Source organism: Anoplolepis gracilipes, chromosome 9 (genome assembly GCF_047496725.1).
Source record: "Anoplolepis gracilipes chromosome 9, ASM4749672v1, whole genome shotgun sequence".
In the NCBI taxonomy this organism is placed as follows: domain Eukaryota; kingdom Metazoa; phylum Arthropoda; class Insecta; order Hymenoptera; family Formicidae; genus Anoplolepis; species Anoplolepis gracilipes.
In genome coordinates, this window is record NC_132978.1 from 7,382,267 (window position 1) to 7,399,799 (window position 17,533).

At 38.8% G+C, this 17,533-nt stretch overlaps 1 protein-coding gene across 8 annotated transcripts in view; it reads left to right on the plus strand.

Annotated features, from left to right (window-relative positions):
- LOC140669440 (uncharacterized) overlaps positions 1-17,533 on the plus strand; it is a 388,002-nt gene that overhangs the window by 350,473 nt on the left and 19,996 nt on the right. For all 8 annotated transcript variants that reach the window (XM_072899289.1, XM_072899288.1, XM_072899282.1 and 5 more), the window contains 2 exons: positions 11,597-11,842; positions 17,377-17,491. In XM_072899289.1, coding sequence (XP_072755390.1) covers positions 11,597-11,842; positions 17,377-17,491 — 361 coding nt within the window. The remainder of the gene's footprint in view (positions 1-11,596; positions 11,843-17,376; positions 17,492-17,533) is intronic.

Below are 17,533 nucleotides of genomic sequence, written 5' to 3' on the forward strand. Positions count from 1 at the left end.
TCGGGAACATTTGAGCGCCACGGCGCATCCACGTCATATAATTGCCATGCGGAATGCATGCAAAATGTACCTGTCGTATTGTCCGGCTAAAATTTTCCTCGAACAACGGCGACGGTGACGACGACGACGACGACGACGACGACGACGACGACGACGACGACGACGAAGTTGTGACGCAACGATGCGAATTAACGAGCGACTGGTGCAACCGGTTTAAGGTAGGATATGCTTTGTTCGAGACTTGGATGAACCATGATGAGAAATATAAGCTGCGCGAGTGACTGCGAAGTGAGATTTTGCCAACAAATTTGCGAAGCAGATCGAAGGTGTCGCGAAAATGTTACGCACATGCAAACGCGTAGCGATAATGAGTTATTGGATAACACGTTTGAATTGATGAATATGTATTTATGTAATGAGTTATTGTATTCGTTTTGCGAGTTTACGTCGCGAGGTTATTTATGATATCCATGCTGGGCAGAATTCATAACGAAATAATGGCACAATTCACTCAAACGAGATTCAAATTTGCACGAACATCATATAATTCATAATAATCATTTTCATTTAAATTTTCACTAATTTGATTTCTCAATATTGCTCAGTTATGCGATCTAAATATCAAAAATAGCTATTCAAAATAAAGGAAATAAAAGAATAATACCTGTCAAAAATATCAAGGTACTGCTTTCGTCGTTTTTTGCCTGCCGAATAAAATTAAATCGTGAGAAAAATGTTTACGACTATAGTGAACACACACACACACACACACACACACATATATATATATATATATATATATATATATATATGTTCGATATGTTGCAACGTTACTAAGCTACATTGCAACGTTAATTAAAAGCGTATAAATAAGTGGAGGAATTTTAATAGTTTGTTTAACACATTACTTTGCTTGCATCCTCGGGATCGTGGTATTCTGTAAAATATATACGAACGCGAGAGAGCTTGCGCGAGAAGCTTTTCAAGCGTATCCTACATGCAAAACTCGGTCGTACTTTGAACATATCGAAGGTACTTTAGCAAGTTTCCCCTGTTTGAAAATGTCGTATTCTCGAGACTTGCCTTTTCTTTTTGCCCCCTAGTCTCGATCGCGCGGTTGGAAATTTATTTCTCGCCCGAGGCGTGTGCGGAATTATCCAAAATCCCGACGTGTCGCCTCGCACGTGCCGCAGTTTACGTAGGAATGCAAAATCTGTCGTTGGGGTACCATCTTTCTTCGAATTTCGTCTGCAAGAGAACATTTGTTGCAAATTTAAGGCAGAGAATGGAGAAACAGATGGCATAGCGGATCAAAAGAAATATATATGCATAGTTTTAGAATTAATATCTCGATTTTGTACTAAAAAGAGACAAAACGGAATTAAATTTTTTATTTTATTTCTTGTTATTTTACACTTATTATTTTATTTTGAATTCATAATTTAAGATTATTTCAATTTATATTTCAGTACATCTCTTAATAAAATAAATTTCTGCATTTTATCGCTATTTATCCGAGGTTTCACTTGGCGATAACGCGGCGAAATATAATAATTTCAACAGAGACTACACCAATAAATATCGATTCGAAGAAATCAATTACGAGGCAGCTCTTTTTAGCAGCGGTTTCTTCAACCGGAGCGTAATTTCCACGTGGCATTAAACTGCGATCCGGAAACCGGACTTGTCGCGCGTTGGTGGACAGAAAGACGACGGAACGAGATTTCCTAATCGGTATGAGAGAGTTTCCACCAGGCGACTCTCAATTCGTACCGAAGCAATTCACCGAGAAGCGAGCGGATAGAGAAGCGCGCGCACGAGGGATGGGAAGAAAGGGAGAATCCGGGGATGTGAAAGAGAGAAACGCGAGAATGAACGTGGTAAGAGAGACGGGACTCGGGCGAACGACTCGAAGACAATGCAATTATTCGCAATTACCGCGTCCGTCCGCGGCTCGCGGAATTATCCCATTCTGTTTCCATTACTGATCCCCGCCATCCTCTCTCTCTCTCTCTCCGCTTCATCCTCCCTCACTGAATTATTTCCTTCTCTGTCTCTTCCACCTTCTCTCTTTTTCTTTCCTTCACTCCATGACGCTAGGCATCTACTCTGTGTATCTCTATATATCTGTATCTATATATATATATATATATATATATATATATATATATATATATGCACACGCATACAACGTTATCGTGACGTCAAAGCATCAACGAGAGAAATTAATAGATGCGACTTGAACGGTGCAGACACGCCAGAAACGAGATAATGCAGCAAAGTCGACGGAATCTGCCCACCGATCCGTTAATGAACGACGTAGAACTCGGAATCTTCTCGCGCCTTGCCGTTCATTGCGCATTCTCGGGTGCTCTTTGGGGGATTACAGCGAGTATCCAAGAGTAACGCCACTCTCCTTTAGATCCATCACGATTCGGTCGAATGATCCAGCTAAACGTAAGCTGCTTTCGCGCGTAGCACTGCGCGTTACCCTAAGCTTCGCTTGAATAACGACATCGGACACAGGTAACTCCTTTTGGATAGTTAAAGACGACTTGGAAAATAGATAGATACAATGTATCTTTGAGCAATTTATCCCAAGGGCCACGTAATATAATATTACTTTGTAATTTTACATTCTTATCATTTTTGTCGTGCCAAAGTTTTAATTCATAAAAAAGTACCTTAACTGACGTAGTTAAAAGATTAAAGATTATAAAAAACTAATCGAATTAAAATTGTATAAGTGCCAAAAAAGTTCAAGAAAGTGTGTATAATATACATTTTAATATCAATCTTTCAAGGATATAATATATAGGACATGTATGTAGAACGTAAAAGATTGGAGAAACAACACACACACGTTGTTGAAAAACAACGACATACATCTTGCTACGGGAAAAAGCTGCAATATCGCAAATATCTGTCATCGCGTGCGAGTTTATTTTTACTAGAATATGTAACGAGTAAGAGAAGTATCTCTCGTCTAATCTACTTAGGAACCGCTCGTACAACGAGATTCTTTCTCGGCCGGCTTTGACCGCGCATAAACTGGATCAGCATCGTCTACGACAGCAGCCACCGTGCAGGCAACCGGCAGCCACCAAAAAGAGAAGAGAAGAGAAGAGAAGAGAAGAGAAGAGAAGAGAAGAGAAGAGGAGAGGAGAGGAGAGGAGAGGAGAGAAGGCGGCGGCGAGATTCGATTACAAAGCCCTCTCTCGAGCCCTCCCGCTCCTATCGCCTTGCCGAGAGATCGGACACTTCTCTCCCTTTCCGCCATACCGATCCCGGTGTGTTCAGGTCGTTAAAGATTAACGGCGCTCTCTCGTCCCTCTCCCGACGACGTCGTATCCAGGGCTTTAGGCGCCGTGGAATACGGGGAGCGGCTAATGTAACAAAGGAAATCCGGGCGACGAGCGACAAAACGTAATTACGTCCGCTCGTCCCCTCCGCACCTTCTCTCTCTCTCTCTCTCAGCTTTGCATTCGCTTGCGTGTAACGCGGAACCTCAGCGGGACGTCGTCCGTGACGCGTTTTCCCGTGTCTTCCGTTCACCTACGTACGCTCCAGTTTCTGATATATCTAGCTACCTCTACCTACCCTACCTACCCTACCTACCTACCTACCTACCTACCTACCTAATGTTCTCCTTTGCTCTCTCACGCGTCCACAACCCGCTTCTTCTCGCCAACGCGCGGTTTTGGCGCGCGGATTACCGTCGAAAGGGAATCGATTAAACGTAAAGCGGACGCCGAGGCGCACCGCCTCCGCATGCTTCGTTTGCTAATACATTTTGCAGTTGACAGTCTCTTTAATTGCAGTACGTTCCCTCGTCGCTTTTAACACCTTACCGTGTGTTACCACGTTACACGTAAGATTTGCGTCGATTAATTATGTCACATTGTAGAACGCGTTGAATGATTCGTCACATTTTATATAATATTTTTCAAAGTATCAACATAGAACTATATTTCAGAAATTTCGAATTATAAAAGCAGAAAAGAAGCAAGATTTTTCACAATGATTTGTTTAGCAATTTTATTAATAGCAACTACCACTCGAGTCGACAATAAAAACTCACTGGGCTCCTATTGTTTTCTTCTTTTTTATAATGTTATCCGTAATTACATTCGCATCTGCAGCTTGCTTCTGGCACAGTAAATATTAGTCTGGTGAGAATATTAAATAGTAAGATCGATGGAAATGCATTTTCTGTTTTTACCGTTTCGTGTTTTATAAATGTCGACGAAAGCTCAAAATCTCCCGCACATTCTACTTTGTACAATGAGTATGGCAGTATGTAGCTAGATATTTGCTTGCGTACAGCAACTATATAGCAGTATGCTTTTCACGTTCTTCTTTCTGTTTCACGATTCTTATTCACCGATTTTGTTTCGAAATAAAATCCCGCGCATACTTCTTGTCGCGACGAAACTCAAAGGGAATAGGTTAATAATACAGCAAGCGTAATAAGCTTTTAGCTTTCCGCCGCTCCATAATATGTTTTTCAAGTGCAAAAAGAATACGTACGTTGAGATAATTTCTCGTATATGGTATATTCACTCATTTCGTGCAGTGCAATTGAATCGACAGTGTCGCGAATTATTTATTTGGAACGACGAGAAATTTATTTCGAAATGAAAGAGCAAAGCATTATTAGTGTTCACTTGCCTTTATAAAATTTAATTTGTCAGAAAAAATTTTTTTTTATTTTTAATTACTCAATGTAACTCAAAAAGCGTCGATATTTTAACATTGTACGCTCGCTGTTCTAATTTGCTTTCAGCAACTTTTGCAAATTTTCAAACGGATCCGAGGCTTGTCGAACGGTTAAAAAATTAATATAAACTTTCGACTGCGATGGCTGCGCTAAATTTTATATCGCTTAAGACCTATCTTTCAAACGCATTCTTTGAGTTTGACAAAATCTAGCAAAAATTTTAATAGATCGCGCCGGGATAATATGGCCTTTCATGTGAGAGGCAGGAAGGACGATGGGGAAGAGAGCGAACTTCCATCCGAGAAATGAAATACTTTCGCCGTTCCAACTTTGTCTGCTTTGTATGCTCGTCGTAATTTTACTAAGAGTCACAGCAACAGTCCGTAAACTAGATGCACATACATTCAAGAGTCCTTTAGTCGACGAAGATGTATATATATTAAAGATATTCTTGTAAACTCTATTTACATACAAGATATCCCGAAAAGTACTCTATTCGGAAGCAGATTTATTTGAAACGTTTTAACGATAAAAAAAGTATATATCTGACTTCAATCGAGACGATGGTAAAAAATTTTACATGAGTACATTTCGATTTTATATAACCTATTGTATATAAAAAACATTTCAGTTTCTGATTTAGTTTCTGATACCCTCATGGAGAGATTATTTTGGAATATTGCATTGTACAAAATTGTAAAAAAAAATTTATGCAAACCACTGTGGGATAGCGTTTGTTCGCAACGAGAAACGAGAGTGCAACGAATAAAGCAAATCATATAAAATTATCGCGATATGTACTATCGTGACGTATGTACATATATCGCGCCTACATCCGTGTATACGTTATGTTCTTCTGACAATTTTTATTCGAATTATCACTTCCATTACAGTAATTGGCATTGCGGGGTACGAGATAAACTTGTCAAATGAATGTCCACTTTCATTTTTGGACTACTCGATTTCAAAATTCTCATTTTGCGTTTCAGATCTAATATTTATCTTCGTTCTGCTTTTTCATTTATATCTTTGCTGTAGTGCCACGAGTTCCTTTAGTTTTGTTCAATTAAATGATATTTTAAAGCCATGTTCAGACAAGACGTCACATAACTAGGGCATGAAGTTTTTCCGATAGTACCTAGTACTTTATTCGATCTGCTTATTTCGTTATTCCGCTCAGCGATAACTGCGCTCGGATATACTGCAAAAATACCCGGAAACTGCTGGCACGAGGCAAAATTTAATTTTTTAATCGAAAAGTTATACTCTCCTTTTTTATTTAATTAAAGATAAATTCTATAACCACGTGCAACTTATAATTTCTATAAACTTTGTAAAATGTTTTTAAGCTATGTACATTCAGCGTTATATTTTTTAAAAAAAGTATAAATTTATTTAATGAATAAAAGTGAGAGAGACTCACGCGTGCCTTGCAAACATCTAAATCAAGATTTTCGCTTAATGATTTTTTAAACACCATCGAATTTTGTCATGACACTTGTATAGGATTATCGCGTATATTCATTAGGCATGAAAGAGTTAACGCGTTAGTGCAATCTCCTCGAAAAGCGGACCGTGCGGAAACGATTAACTCGAGGTAGTTGACATTATTGTTGTTTCATAACGAGCACGCAGGCCGTAAAATTACGAATTATCGTGAAATTATAAGCGCGGTGAGAGACTGAATCGGCAGCGATAAACGGACGAAGAAACACAAAACAAGAAAGCTGAGAAGAGAGAGAGAGAGAGAGAGAGAGAGAGAGAGAGAGAGAGAGAGAGAGAGAGAGAGAGAGAGAGAGAGAGAGAGAGAGAATCACACGTAGTAGATAGAGGATGACGAGGACGAAGCAGAGTTTCTAAACTACTAGCATCTACCTACCTAGTAAACCGACGCAGGGGTTGTAGAAGCCGGGCTGCGGCGGAAGGGGATAAACGCGCATTAGGCGAGTTATGCCGGCATTGTTCTAATTTAATCATACATGCCAGGACCAGCCAAGATACCGGCTCAAGGAGCAAGCCGCTAGTAACGACCCATCCGCACGATCCATTTCTGGTGCTTAGATCGTTCTCTCTTGTGCTTATCGTATAAATGCCTACTCTAGAGATTTCTCTTTAAAATATATTTTGTTCCCTAATTAAAATTAACTTACAAATTGCTATTTTTACTCATTTACCAGAATATTATGTCGGTTGACATAGTATTTTATCGACGTAAGTAATTTGATCTCGTGTAGATATTGTTGGATTATTGTATTTATTTTATTTGAATAGATAAATTTAAATATGACGTATTATTTTATAAGTACAAGTAATTACGTAATGATTCTTCGAATTATTCACAGTACTTTTCGTTTAATATTTTATTATAATATTATAATACATTGCTTCTAACTCACTGCAGAATATAATCAACTGACAATAAATCCTCAATCACTTGTCTCGCTTTAAGCCTCAAATGTTACGTTTAGATTGATTGTCGCAGAAGACGATGCGCGCGACTATAGAACCTCCGAATTGCTGTTCGCTACGCGGATCACCGGTCTGGAAAGCGGCCGGTAATTTTGCTCCCACCGTACTTGAACGGGTTAAGTCGTTCCCGAGAGAAACGGCGTAACGGCTCCTTTCGAAGGAACAAGAGGAACGACGCGCTTGTTGGAACAATTGTGTTCTCGGCAGCGAAACTGTCGAAACAACGCTAATGGCAAACGCAAAAGGAGCACGTTGTGATCGCGGACCTGCCATGCGAAACGTCTCTTGCACTTTCAACGCGTATTCTGCAGAAGTATTAATTCCGGAGAAGTTGAATTACGCTATTCAGCGGACTTTTAATGCGAGCACGGAAAACCGAGAAGACGCGAAGCCACCGAGATATTTTTATACTCCATTAAACGTTACATACACTTTGATAAAAGAAATTCCTGTTGAAAATGCGAAAGAAAAATAAAAGCGACCAGAGGTTATATATGGTTTATTTACAAACGTAAAATCTAACTAACGTCTGTGTTGCAGTCGAGAGAGTAAAATATGATGAATTTAATATCATTTATATATTATTAAAAAAAATATTCTCACATCTCTCGTACATGAAAAGAGTATATTTTTAATCTCCTTTTTCCCTTTTTCCTTCCTTTATTTTTGTTATTAACATCATGCGATGGGAATCACATGGCAAATTTCATTTGTATCAGAAAATATCTCGGCAAGCAAACGCGTCGCCATGCCTTAATACAAGATGAAGATGCGAAAGCTTTCCCTCTCTCGTTTCGAACAACATTCAGGATCTCATTTGGATCAAAGATTGTTTGCAGAAATTGATGAGATATCTGCCGCGATCGAATAGGTAATTTGTAAAAAATGAGCGTGGTGCGTCATGAGCGATATACGCAGGATCGATGGATTCTATCTCGCGGATTTATCAGCGAAGCGATGAGGAGCGAAATAGCAGCGGATTCGAGAGGAGTATAATCGTGCTCGTCGGCGCGCGAATTAAACCGATTTTATCGGAACGATTCTTCGCGTGTAAGAGTCAAATTTTAAGTTAAACTCATTTCGCGGATACTGCGCATCGGGGCTGCGAATGAACTGCGCAGATTACCGCCGAATCACGTGGATTATGTGTTTTAACATGATAAAGGAAGGGAGAAAAATGATTGAATCCAAGCGATGTGCACCGAGGAATTAATGTCGATGACTACGTGTATTCATCTCTTTAGCGCTTTAAGCTCGCCGTTAGTTAATGTTTGATGCTTAATGCCCTAAGCTCAACACAGTTAACGCCTAATCCTTGACACTTTAAATCCGTCCCAATGGCGAAACATTATTATTCCATATGGCATGGAGGGGGGAGCATTTACGTTACATTCTCTTAATACCAAAAAATACGCAAATGATGGATTTAATAATACAAAACATACATATATATTTATTTTTATAAAATTTCTTAAATAAATGGAACGTATAATTTTTATTAGAGCTGTTAAATAATTAAAACGCGTTATTTTCAACCATATAAACGCAATCATAGTTCTTTCGCAATGTTCCATTACTCTCTATATCGATTTGCACGTGTAAAAAGCTTTTTCGTAATTTGCATTTTTTTCACGCGAAAAATACATCCGATGAGAAACTTTTAATATTTTAATTATGTGCTAACATAAAGTCATCTTTTGATTATATCGCTACATCTTACGTCGTTCCTGCGGTCCTTTTTCACATAATTACATAGCTGCCGCGAGTGAGCTTTATGAAGACCTGCTGCTATTCTCTTTCACGAACTTCTTTACCTTCTCATCCTTTGACCCTCGTAGAAATATGTTTCTTTCCCTTTAAGTGATGAAAGCCCGTGATGATATCCTCTATGTATTAAGCTTATAATATTTGATATAAAGATTTATGAAAGATATGAAATACGCGTTTCTATAAAATTTTTGTTACAATTTTCTTTAATGTTTTCTATAAAAAGTTGGACAGTTTTGTATAAAAAAGTCTCTTTTTCCTGTATACGGTATTCTTATAAAAAATAATGTATCATGCGGAGTTTTTAAATTACAAATATATATATATATATATATATATATATAAGTAGATAATCAAATGGACCTCCATTTCTCAATTTTTATAGTAGTGCCAGTAGATTCAAGTTAGCAGATTTTCGCCATATAAAAGCAAATGCGACGGCGAATTATTTTCAGTAAGAAGAGGTAGTTAAGACTTGAGTAACGTTCCGCTATTATTGAGCAAAGAAGGGTGGAGGAACAGAGAAGGGTGAGACACATGACAAGTAGTTCGCAGATGTGTACGTGGCTTCTTGCTCTTTCGTTCTGTCGAATGCCTCTCACGTACAATGCACGTGTGGCTACGTGTGGTTCCGCTTGCAAATCAAGAGGAGAGAAACGATGTGAATGTGAGCGAACGTTTTTTTATGGTAAAATTAAAACGGAAAATTAGTCAACTAACGATATATCAATAAGTAATTGATGTAGAGTAATTGATGCAAGAGTCGTAATATTTTTCAACACGCCAAGCATTTTAAATATATCTGCTGTATAATTTAAAAATCTTTGCAATTCCAGAGTCTCAGTTTTATATCGGTACATTGTAAATTTTTTTCACTAAACATTAACGCAAATATAATAATATTTCAATTACTACAAGTTGCGTTATAGACATGTGTAAAAAGTGTATATTATTTGCTTTATTTATATAAAATATAAATTTTCTGTGTGCCGAAATTCTTTGCTAAGATTCACCGATACTCGCCGTATTTTGCTTCCGCGCTTTAACTGCGCGACCTTTTAAGTTCCTTCCGCAGGATATCGAGTATTGGATCTACTTACAGTTATTAAATTTTCAAAGCTCTTATCCAGACATGCCTGGCGGCAACATCGAATATGTACTTACGACTAAGCTTAGAATTCTCGACTCTTCCGGAAGGCTTGATGGAAGAGGAAGCAACTTCGCCCTTCTCGTAGCAATTCTCGAACTTATACGACAGGAGTTTTGTACGCCGCAAAAGGAGGAGCTAGTGAAAGTAAACCCGCGTGAGATACACGGGCGAGTAAGAGAATAAAGAAAGAACAACAAGAAGGAGAATATGTGTATAATGTAATGAGAATTTATGTTTTCTAACAGGAGAAATATACATCTGTACATATAATTAATATGCATACGTTTATAATGTATTATTGGAAAAAATAAGGTGTAAAACATTAAAAATAGATGTCTTTCTTTATATACATATATATATGAAATGAGCATTATATAAATAATCCCTTCTATATATTGCATTAATAAAGTACATTAATAAATTCAGAAAATTTAAAAATTAAAATATAAAAAAAAATATCTCCAATCATAATGTGTTCAAGCGAAATTACTGAGAACAAGCGCGTCACATTGCTGTTAGAAATGACATATCTTCATCGAGATGAAATCCCTTGTGTCGTATTGTAGGATCTTACGAGGAAAGCGTTAAGACCGCCTGAGCTAAAATACAAAAGCAAAGTTATAATACGAGTATAATACAACACAGTCTCGAGCGTTCTCTCGCGCGCCGTATCTCACGTCCCCGGACGATCCACGTATCGTCCGGGAGGGATGCAAATTGTGTAGCGGGCGTGCAACGTTCTCCGATCTGTAGTTAGCAATTCTCCCATCTCTATTCCCTCTTACGCGCTTACGAAGTTGTGGAGTTTCTACAAGACTCCGAAGCAAGAGGAACGGTTCTCGGCCCTCGAGAGGAGCTTAACCGGCGGGCAGAGAACGGCAACTTTCGCGTATATAGCGCATATAGTATTAGTGTTATGCGTGCTACGTTATCGTTCGAGTGGAATTTCGCCCTCCTTCCATCTCTCTAGGAACGCGAAGCGGTTGGACGAAAATGGAGAAATATCAAAAGAAAGGATCGTGTGTCTTCGCTAAAAAATCTCCCACTGACTTCCGGAAGAGTGACATTAAGCTAGACATATAACGCGCGTCATAATGAAAAAAGATGTCATAAAAAAATTCTTTCTTTGTGCAATTATTCTCGGTTTTATTCGGATTCATTATGTACCACTGTCGGAGCTATGGGATCATCATTTCATTGAGGATATTTTATAAATATTCGGTTATGTTATAGAAATACAGGACAGAAATTGAGTATATCTTTGCAATTATATATGTATAATCTACACCTTTTTATTTTTTAATATTTATTAATTATAATTTTTTGCAAAATAATGTATATTGAGGTTTAAATTGTAAAGGCAGAAATGCGTTAGTATATTTGATGCAGAAAAATTGCAGTTATAAAAAGTAAATAATAACAAACATTCACACGTTTTTATAAATCTTTCACTATAGCATTATTTAAGAATGCCTTTTTTTTGCTTGCAGCAACAACAACAGCAAGCGCAACAGCAGCAGCAACAGCAACAACAACAGGTTGGCTCACCGGGAAACGGAAATGTGGGGAAGGGCAGCCCGTCTCCCGGAAATTCGTCATCTCCCGGTACGGTCGCTACTTCCAACAAGTCCCAAACCGAGCCGAAACCGGTGGAGTGCAATCTGTGCCATCGAAAATTTAAAAACATACCAGCTCTTAATGGCCATATGAGACTTCATGGTGGTTACTTCAAAAAGGTAAATTCCATATTTGATAAGGATAACGCTCGTGGAAGCGCTCGTTTACGTATTTATGCGGATTTATGGTATTATGGGTTAAGAGCTCGATAAGAAGGGAAGAAGGGGGGAAAGCTTGATGCTATAAAATATTCTAATAATGTTTTATCTCTTGATTTATGTCGCTTTTCTCATGTATTTTAAATGTAACGATTACAAAAAGCGCTATTAGAATAATATATATAACGCGCCTTTCTAATTTTGTGCAAAATAAAATAATTAAAGTAACGCGTAGAATTATAATTATTTATATCTTTATATGATCAAATTGACTCTATTTCACATATATTTGATATATTAGATAGAAATTAGATGCTATCTGATACTATTGATACCTTAAACATATTACAAATTTTGTTTATATTTGCTCCGAATTATATTTTTTTGTCTGAAAAGAAATTGTAAATTATTATATATATTTAAAGGAAAAAAACTGTCAGTTTTTTTTTTTTTTTTTTTTTTTTTTTTAATAACAAATATGTATCAAAAAGATGACTTTTAAATTTCAATTTGAAATGAAAATAGACGTACAATCTCATACGTTGTACTTTCTTTCGATCCTGGCCATTTCTTTGGAATAAAGAAACTCATCTCGCGGCGACTTATTTCATTTGCATCCGCGCGAGCGCGTCGTCGAAACTTCATTTTCGGCACGAGAACTTTAATATTCGAGAAAATCTCGGCGTGGTTCCGCCAAAGTTATAGCACCCCGACGGTTGCATCACCATATGAATTCGCAATCGCGCGAAATCATGCTTGCGCGCGCGCTTGCGTTGCACCCGAATAATCAACCGGCGTTTCTACGAAAATCTCATCAAGGCGCCGTCGCCGCTGTCGTCGTCTCGAAGCCTCGAGGAACGCGATACTCAAGGATGCATCTTCGAGGTGATAATCGCCGCGGCGAGGGTGCAAAGAAAATGGCAAAAAGTGATATAAGAGAATAGAGATCGTCTCCAAAGATCCGCGCGACTTCAGCATACTTTGTTCCCTTTCCCTTCTCTCGCTCCCCTGTCATTCCCTCTTTCCGCCTCCCCTTCCATTCCTAAACGAAGGAGGACAGTGGTGTTCTTAATAAGGTCAGGGGGTAAGGGGTTGTTGCAGCCATTGAAATAGAAAGATCAGCGATTCCGCCAACGTTCTCTCTCATCGTTCGTCCTTCGACCCGTCCTTCCGCCTCTCCGACGCTCTTCTCTCGCTGATTAAAAATGTCTTAACGAAGACTGCGTCGTTTAGAAAAGTGCTGAAAAACTCGTCGGACAAAAGTTTCCCCTTTTTCACCCGATCCCGGTAGCAGCGAGCGAACAGGAAGGGGGGAGGAAGGATGGCAAATGGCGAACCGGAGATGTTCTTTATTCTGCAATTGAAAGACGATGACGTAACTCGTGCTGGGGAATGGGTAGGAATAAACCGGTCGCGAGCATTAAAAGGCAAGGCAAAAAGCAAGAAGAATTATAATCGACGTATTGAATCGTCGTGCATAAGTCGAGACTTTTTTTCAACTCGTGAAAGCTTTACCACATGATTGCGAAAATATAAAAGTTTTGAGAAAGTTATAGAGGAAAAGTCAAACTTTTACTCATATATATCTAACATATATTTTAGTTGAGATGAATGTGATGACAGAAACGAAAAATTTTCAAATTCTTATAAATTAAAATTATTTCTCGACAAATTAACATTTTCTTACAAGTTTTTTAAATAGCAAATTCTTAAAAAAAAAAAAAAAAAATTTAACATTTTTATATGAATCACTTTATAATTTATAAATATAAAATTATATTGCTGGATTTGAAAATCCTTTTCTAGAAATGTGTGCAAGAAAGTATTTATTAACAGGATTAAATATATCAAATGATTTGTTTCCGATATTCTTCATATACATGACGCTCGCTCTTATTAAATGTTAAGACTGCTTCGTCATCGTTTACAGTTCTTCGCGATTCTGTCAAATACATCAAATTAATTTTTCAATCAACGTTTTTAACGATCGCCTAACATTTCGTTCTGGTCTCCCCGCTCTGAATCGTCTCGTTTCTCCTTATTCGATTCATCGCTACGTAAGCGACGACGGGTGGAAAGACTCTCTCTCTCTCTCTCGAGTCGATAACGATTCGATAAAGATTGAAACGAGGCGGGTATGAGAGTGAGTAAATCAGTGAAGGCGAGATAAAGCAAGGACAAGCTGAAGAAGAGAGACGTAGCATCGGTGGATAGGAAAGGTAAGGCGATGATCGAATCCAAATGAACCCATTAACAAGCTCTTTGGTTCCACCCGAACCAATCCGTAGCGAGTCTGTTGATCGGGAATGGAAAAGAGAAGAAGAGAAAGAAAGAGAGAAGGGAAAAGAGAGAGAGAGAGAGAGAGAGAGAGAGAGAGAGAGAGAGAGAGACAGAGAGGAAGAGAAAGAAATGATTCAACATACCCTGAAGGAAAAAGAGAGAAAGAGAGAGAAAGAGGTGGAAGAGAAACCTAGCACGCGCGGAGAACCCCGTACAAACATTGTCTCGAGCTTTCTCCATTATGCAGATTGAATCTGACTGGTTACGGTCGGGGTTTTCAATGGCGCTCTGCTCTCGTTTCGAGCACCCGAGTTTTCACCGCGATACCGCCTTTGCCTCCTGCTCCTAACGCCTGCCCTTTAACTTCTCTTCTCTCCTTTCCTTTCACCGTATATTCGTTCGTTTATGTTGGACTAGCAAGATCGACGGACACTCCGCTATCACGAAAGCTTTAGCCCTCTAGCAGCTATATCCCTCTTTCCGTGGTCGAGCTTTTTGCCGAGCGCACGGAATTATTGAAAAGTTTCGATGGTCCTTCGAATTGCGATATATATATATATATATATATATATGTGTAATCGGACTAAGTGTATATATCATACTGGAAAGGTACTGGTGAAAAAGGATAGCGAAACACGAAAACTCACGAATTGTAGGCAGAGCTTCGTCCACCGTGAAACCACGCTCGTTGTTGTTTAGGGCGCACATCCGCGGTGAGAGGAGTTAGCGACCGCGCGTTTAGGTTCGTTAAGTGGCACAGCTGCTGTTAATCCCGCGGCGGAGAACGGGGAGATGGAGGCGAAAGAGTTCGGGGCCCACAAACCCGCAGATAGACATGTAGTCTGTGTGAGCTTTAGAGCGAATTACGGCATGTAATTTGTTGTATTTCCGGAGGAATCGCCCGCATATGCCGTCCCCGCCCTTCGTGGGCTGCCGGCCGTTTTTCATTACATTGTACCGCCGCGTGACGAATGATTTTTCAGAGCGATAAATCGTCAGCAATAAATCTGCGCCGACGCGTTTCAGATTTATTTTCTGTAAGTAGTTGACGTGCAGCACGATTGATCGTCCGGAGGTAGGTAGGAATTGTTGGAAAACATACGCGCGCGTAGCGCTATGGATTGTCGATTGATCGATGCTCCGCCGATGGCCGAGATAAGAACAAGAAATATCGGAAATATTGTTGCACGGCACCCCGGCAGCGTCCTTCATTAATCGCTTCTTTGTAATCGTGCTCAAAAACATAGTCTATGTGTCTCTTCTCTCCTGAATTGTATTACTTGCACGGTCGTAAAATAGAATACTGATAGATATATTGATTAATCAAGGCAGAATGCTGACTGACAGAGATAAATACATCCTTTTCCCCATAGCTTTACGAAAGATGTTGAAGTCTTACAAAAGTGTTAAAAGAATAATTCAGAATTATAAATATGTCGATCAAATCAAGTAGATAATACACATTCTTTTTAGAAATCGTAAAAATAATTTGCAAAAAAAAAACTCAAAAGTCTAATCGCGGAGAACAGCGATCATCAGATAACTGTGGTAACTGGAATCGACACGGATCGAATTGATGAGTCCGGGATCGGTGTGGCACAGCGGACGTTCTGCAATCAATTCCACGTATTAACGGTCACGGATCAATATTCATGAAGCAAGCGAGCGATGTACGCCCCGTCAAAGACAGAGTTTAATTTCATGAGAGGCGTGATATATATAAACAGCCGCGGATGCATAAGTGCGTCGCGTTATACGCATCGAAGATAGGAAATTGAGGGCCGCGAGATGACGATCGTCGCATACTCGAGTCATTAAGATTTGATGAAGATGATGACGCATGTATTTACTGATATATTGTTCGCATAGTCGCTACTAAGGGCGCCGGCGAGATGTAGATGCCGGAAATGTATGCGCGAGACACCCTCGGCGGTATTAGTATGCTAATTATAAACGTGTCCTCGCTGAAACTCACGGAGAGGTCGATCAGTAGGTGCTCGGGAAGAGACAGCGATCCTGTGAGTCGTGAAATTCACTTGCACGATGCGTACAACTCGTGGAAACTTCAAGTAATATAACTTTCACACACTTTAGAAAAAAAAATTACTCGGGTTTTAAAGGAATTCTCGCGCTTAATAAGTTAAGAGGTAAGACCAATATAGCTCCCGACGTTGATAAGTTTATAAGATTCGAAAAGGCTTACTACGCGAAATGTGTTGTGAAATCGGAAAATGCTTGCAAGTGAATGACTATGGAGGTAATATACATAAATCTATGCAACGATAATCATTTTAAAGTATTATTATTTCAACGACGCTCGTTTTTTTTTTTTTTTTTTTTTTTTAATAGTTCAATATGTAACACAGATGGATAAAGAGAGAATTTTATTATATACTTTTAGAAAAATTCCTAATAGCATTGAGCAATTAAAAGTCCTTTAATAACAGCAGCAATTGAAAAAGAGAGTATTATATTAATAACGAATAATTACAAACTGCAGCAAAATGCAATTAATATTTTTAATTTGATCGTATTTGAATACAAGGATTGAACTTTCGCAATTTAAGTTTATCAGAAACCACTTAGACTACCTTCTCAAGTATCTAGAAACGACGCAGAGTATCTTTCGGCGAGATATATTATACGATGTTGAATCACGCACACCAGAGATTCCATTAGGATATAATCCAATGGGCGCCTCAATTAGCCTTGCTCAATGATTAGCGTGCATCTCTGGATTCTCTCGCCCACCTCCTAGTCACTATTGTAGTCTCTCTACACATCTCTCTCGTACCCTGCGCGTCAATTTGCCCGTGATTTGAGCTTCTAATCTAGGTTCTCTCGTCATGAATCTTAGACGAATGAAGATCCTGGTTAGACTTAATATAAGTCCTCTGAATACATATAAGCTTGAGCGAAGTCCTACTGTCGCACACGCGACTAATAAGATTTCACAATATTCGCCTACAGTCGGTTAACGAAGAGACGCTCTTTGATGTGTCAAATATTTTGCTACGATGGTCACTTTTTCGTCCGATGGTATATATCGATTTATGCGATTTTTCCCTTTATTAATGATAATTCAGATCTTTGACTGAGAATCTCGAATGCAATGCGGGATGTTTAAACATTGCTTCTATTTTCGTCACGCAATTTTATATATAATATTTGTGATTCTTTTTAACGACGTGTCTCTTTTTACTTGTCTGTTATAGGATGCGGAGAATAAGAAGAGTGAGAAGAAAGAGGTCATCGGGCCACCTTTGCAGACGGCGTCGGTCAGCGTGAGAGCCCTTATCGAAGAGAAAATCATACAGAAGAGAACGACAGGTAAGACGAGAAGGACATTCTCTCGTGTTATCAGTAATATTT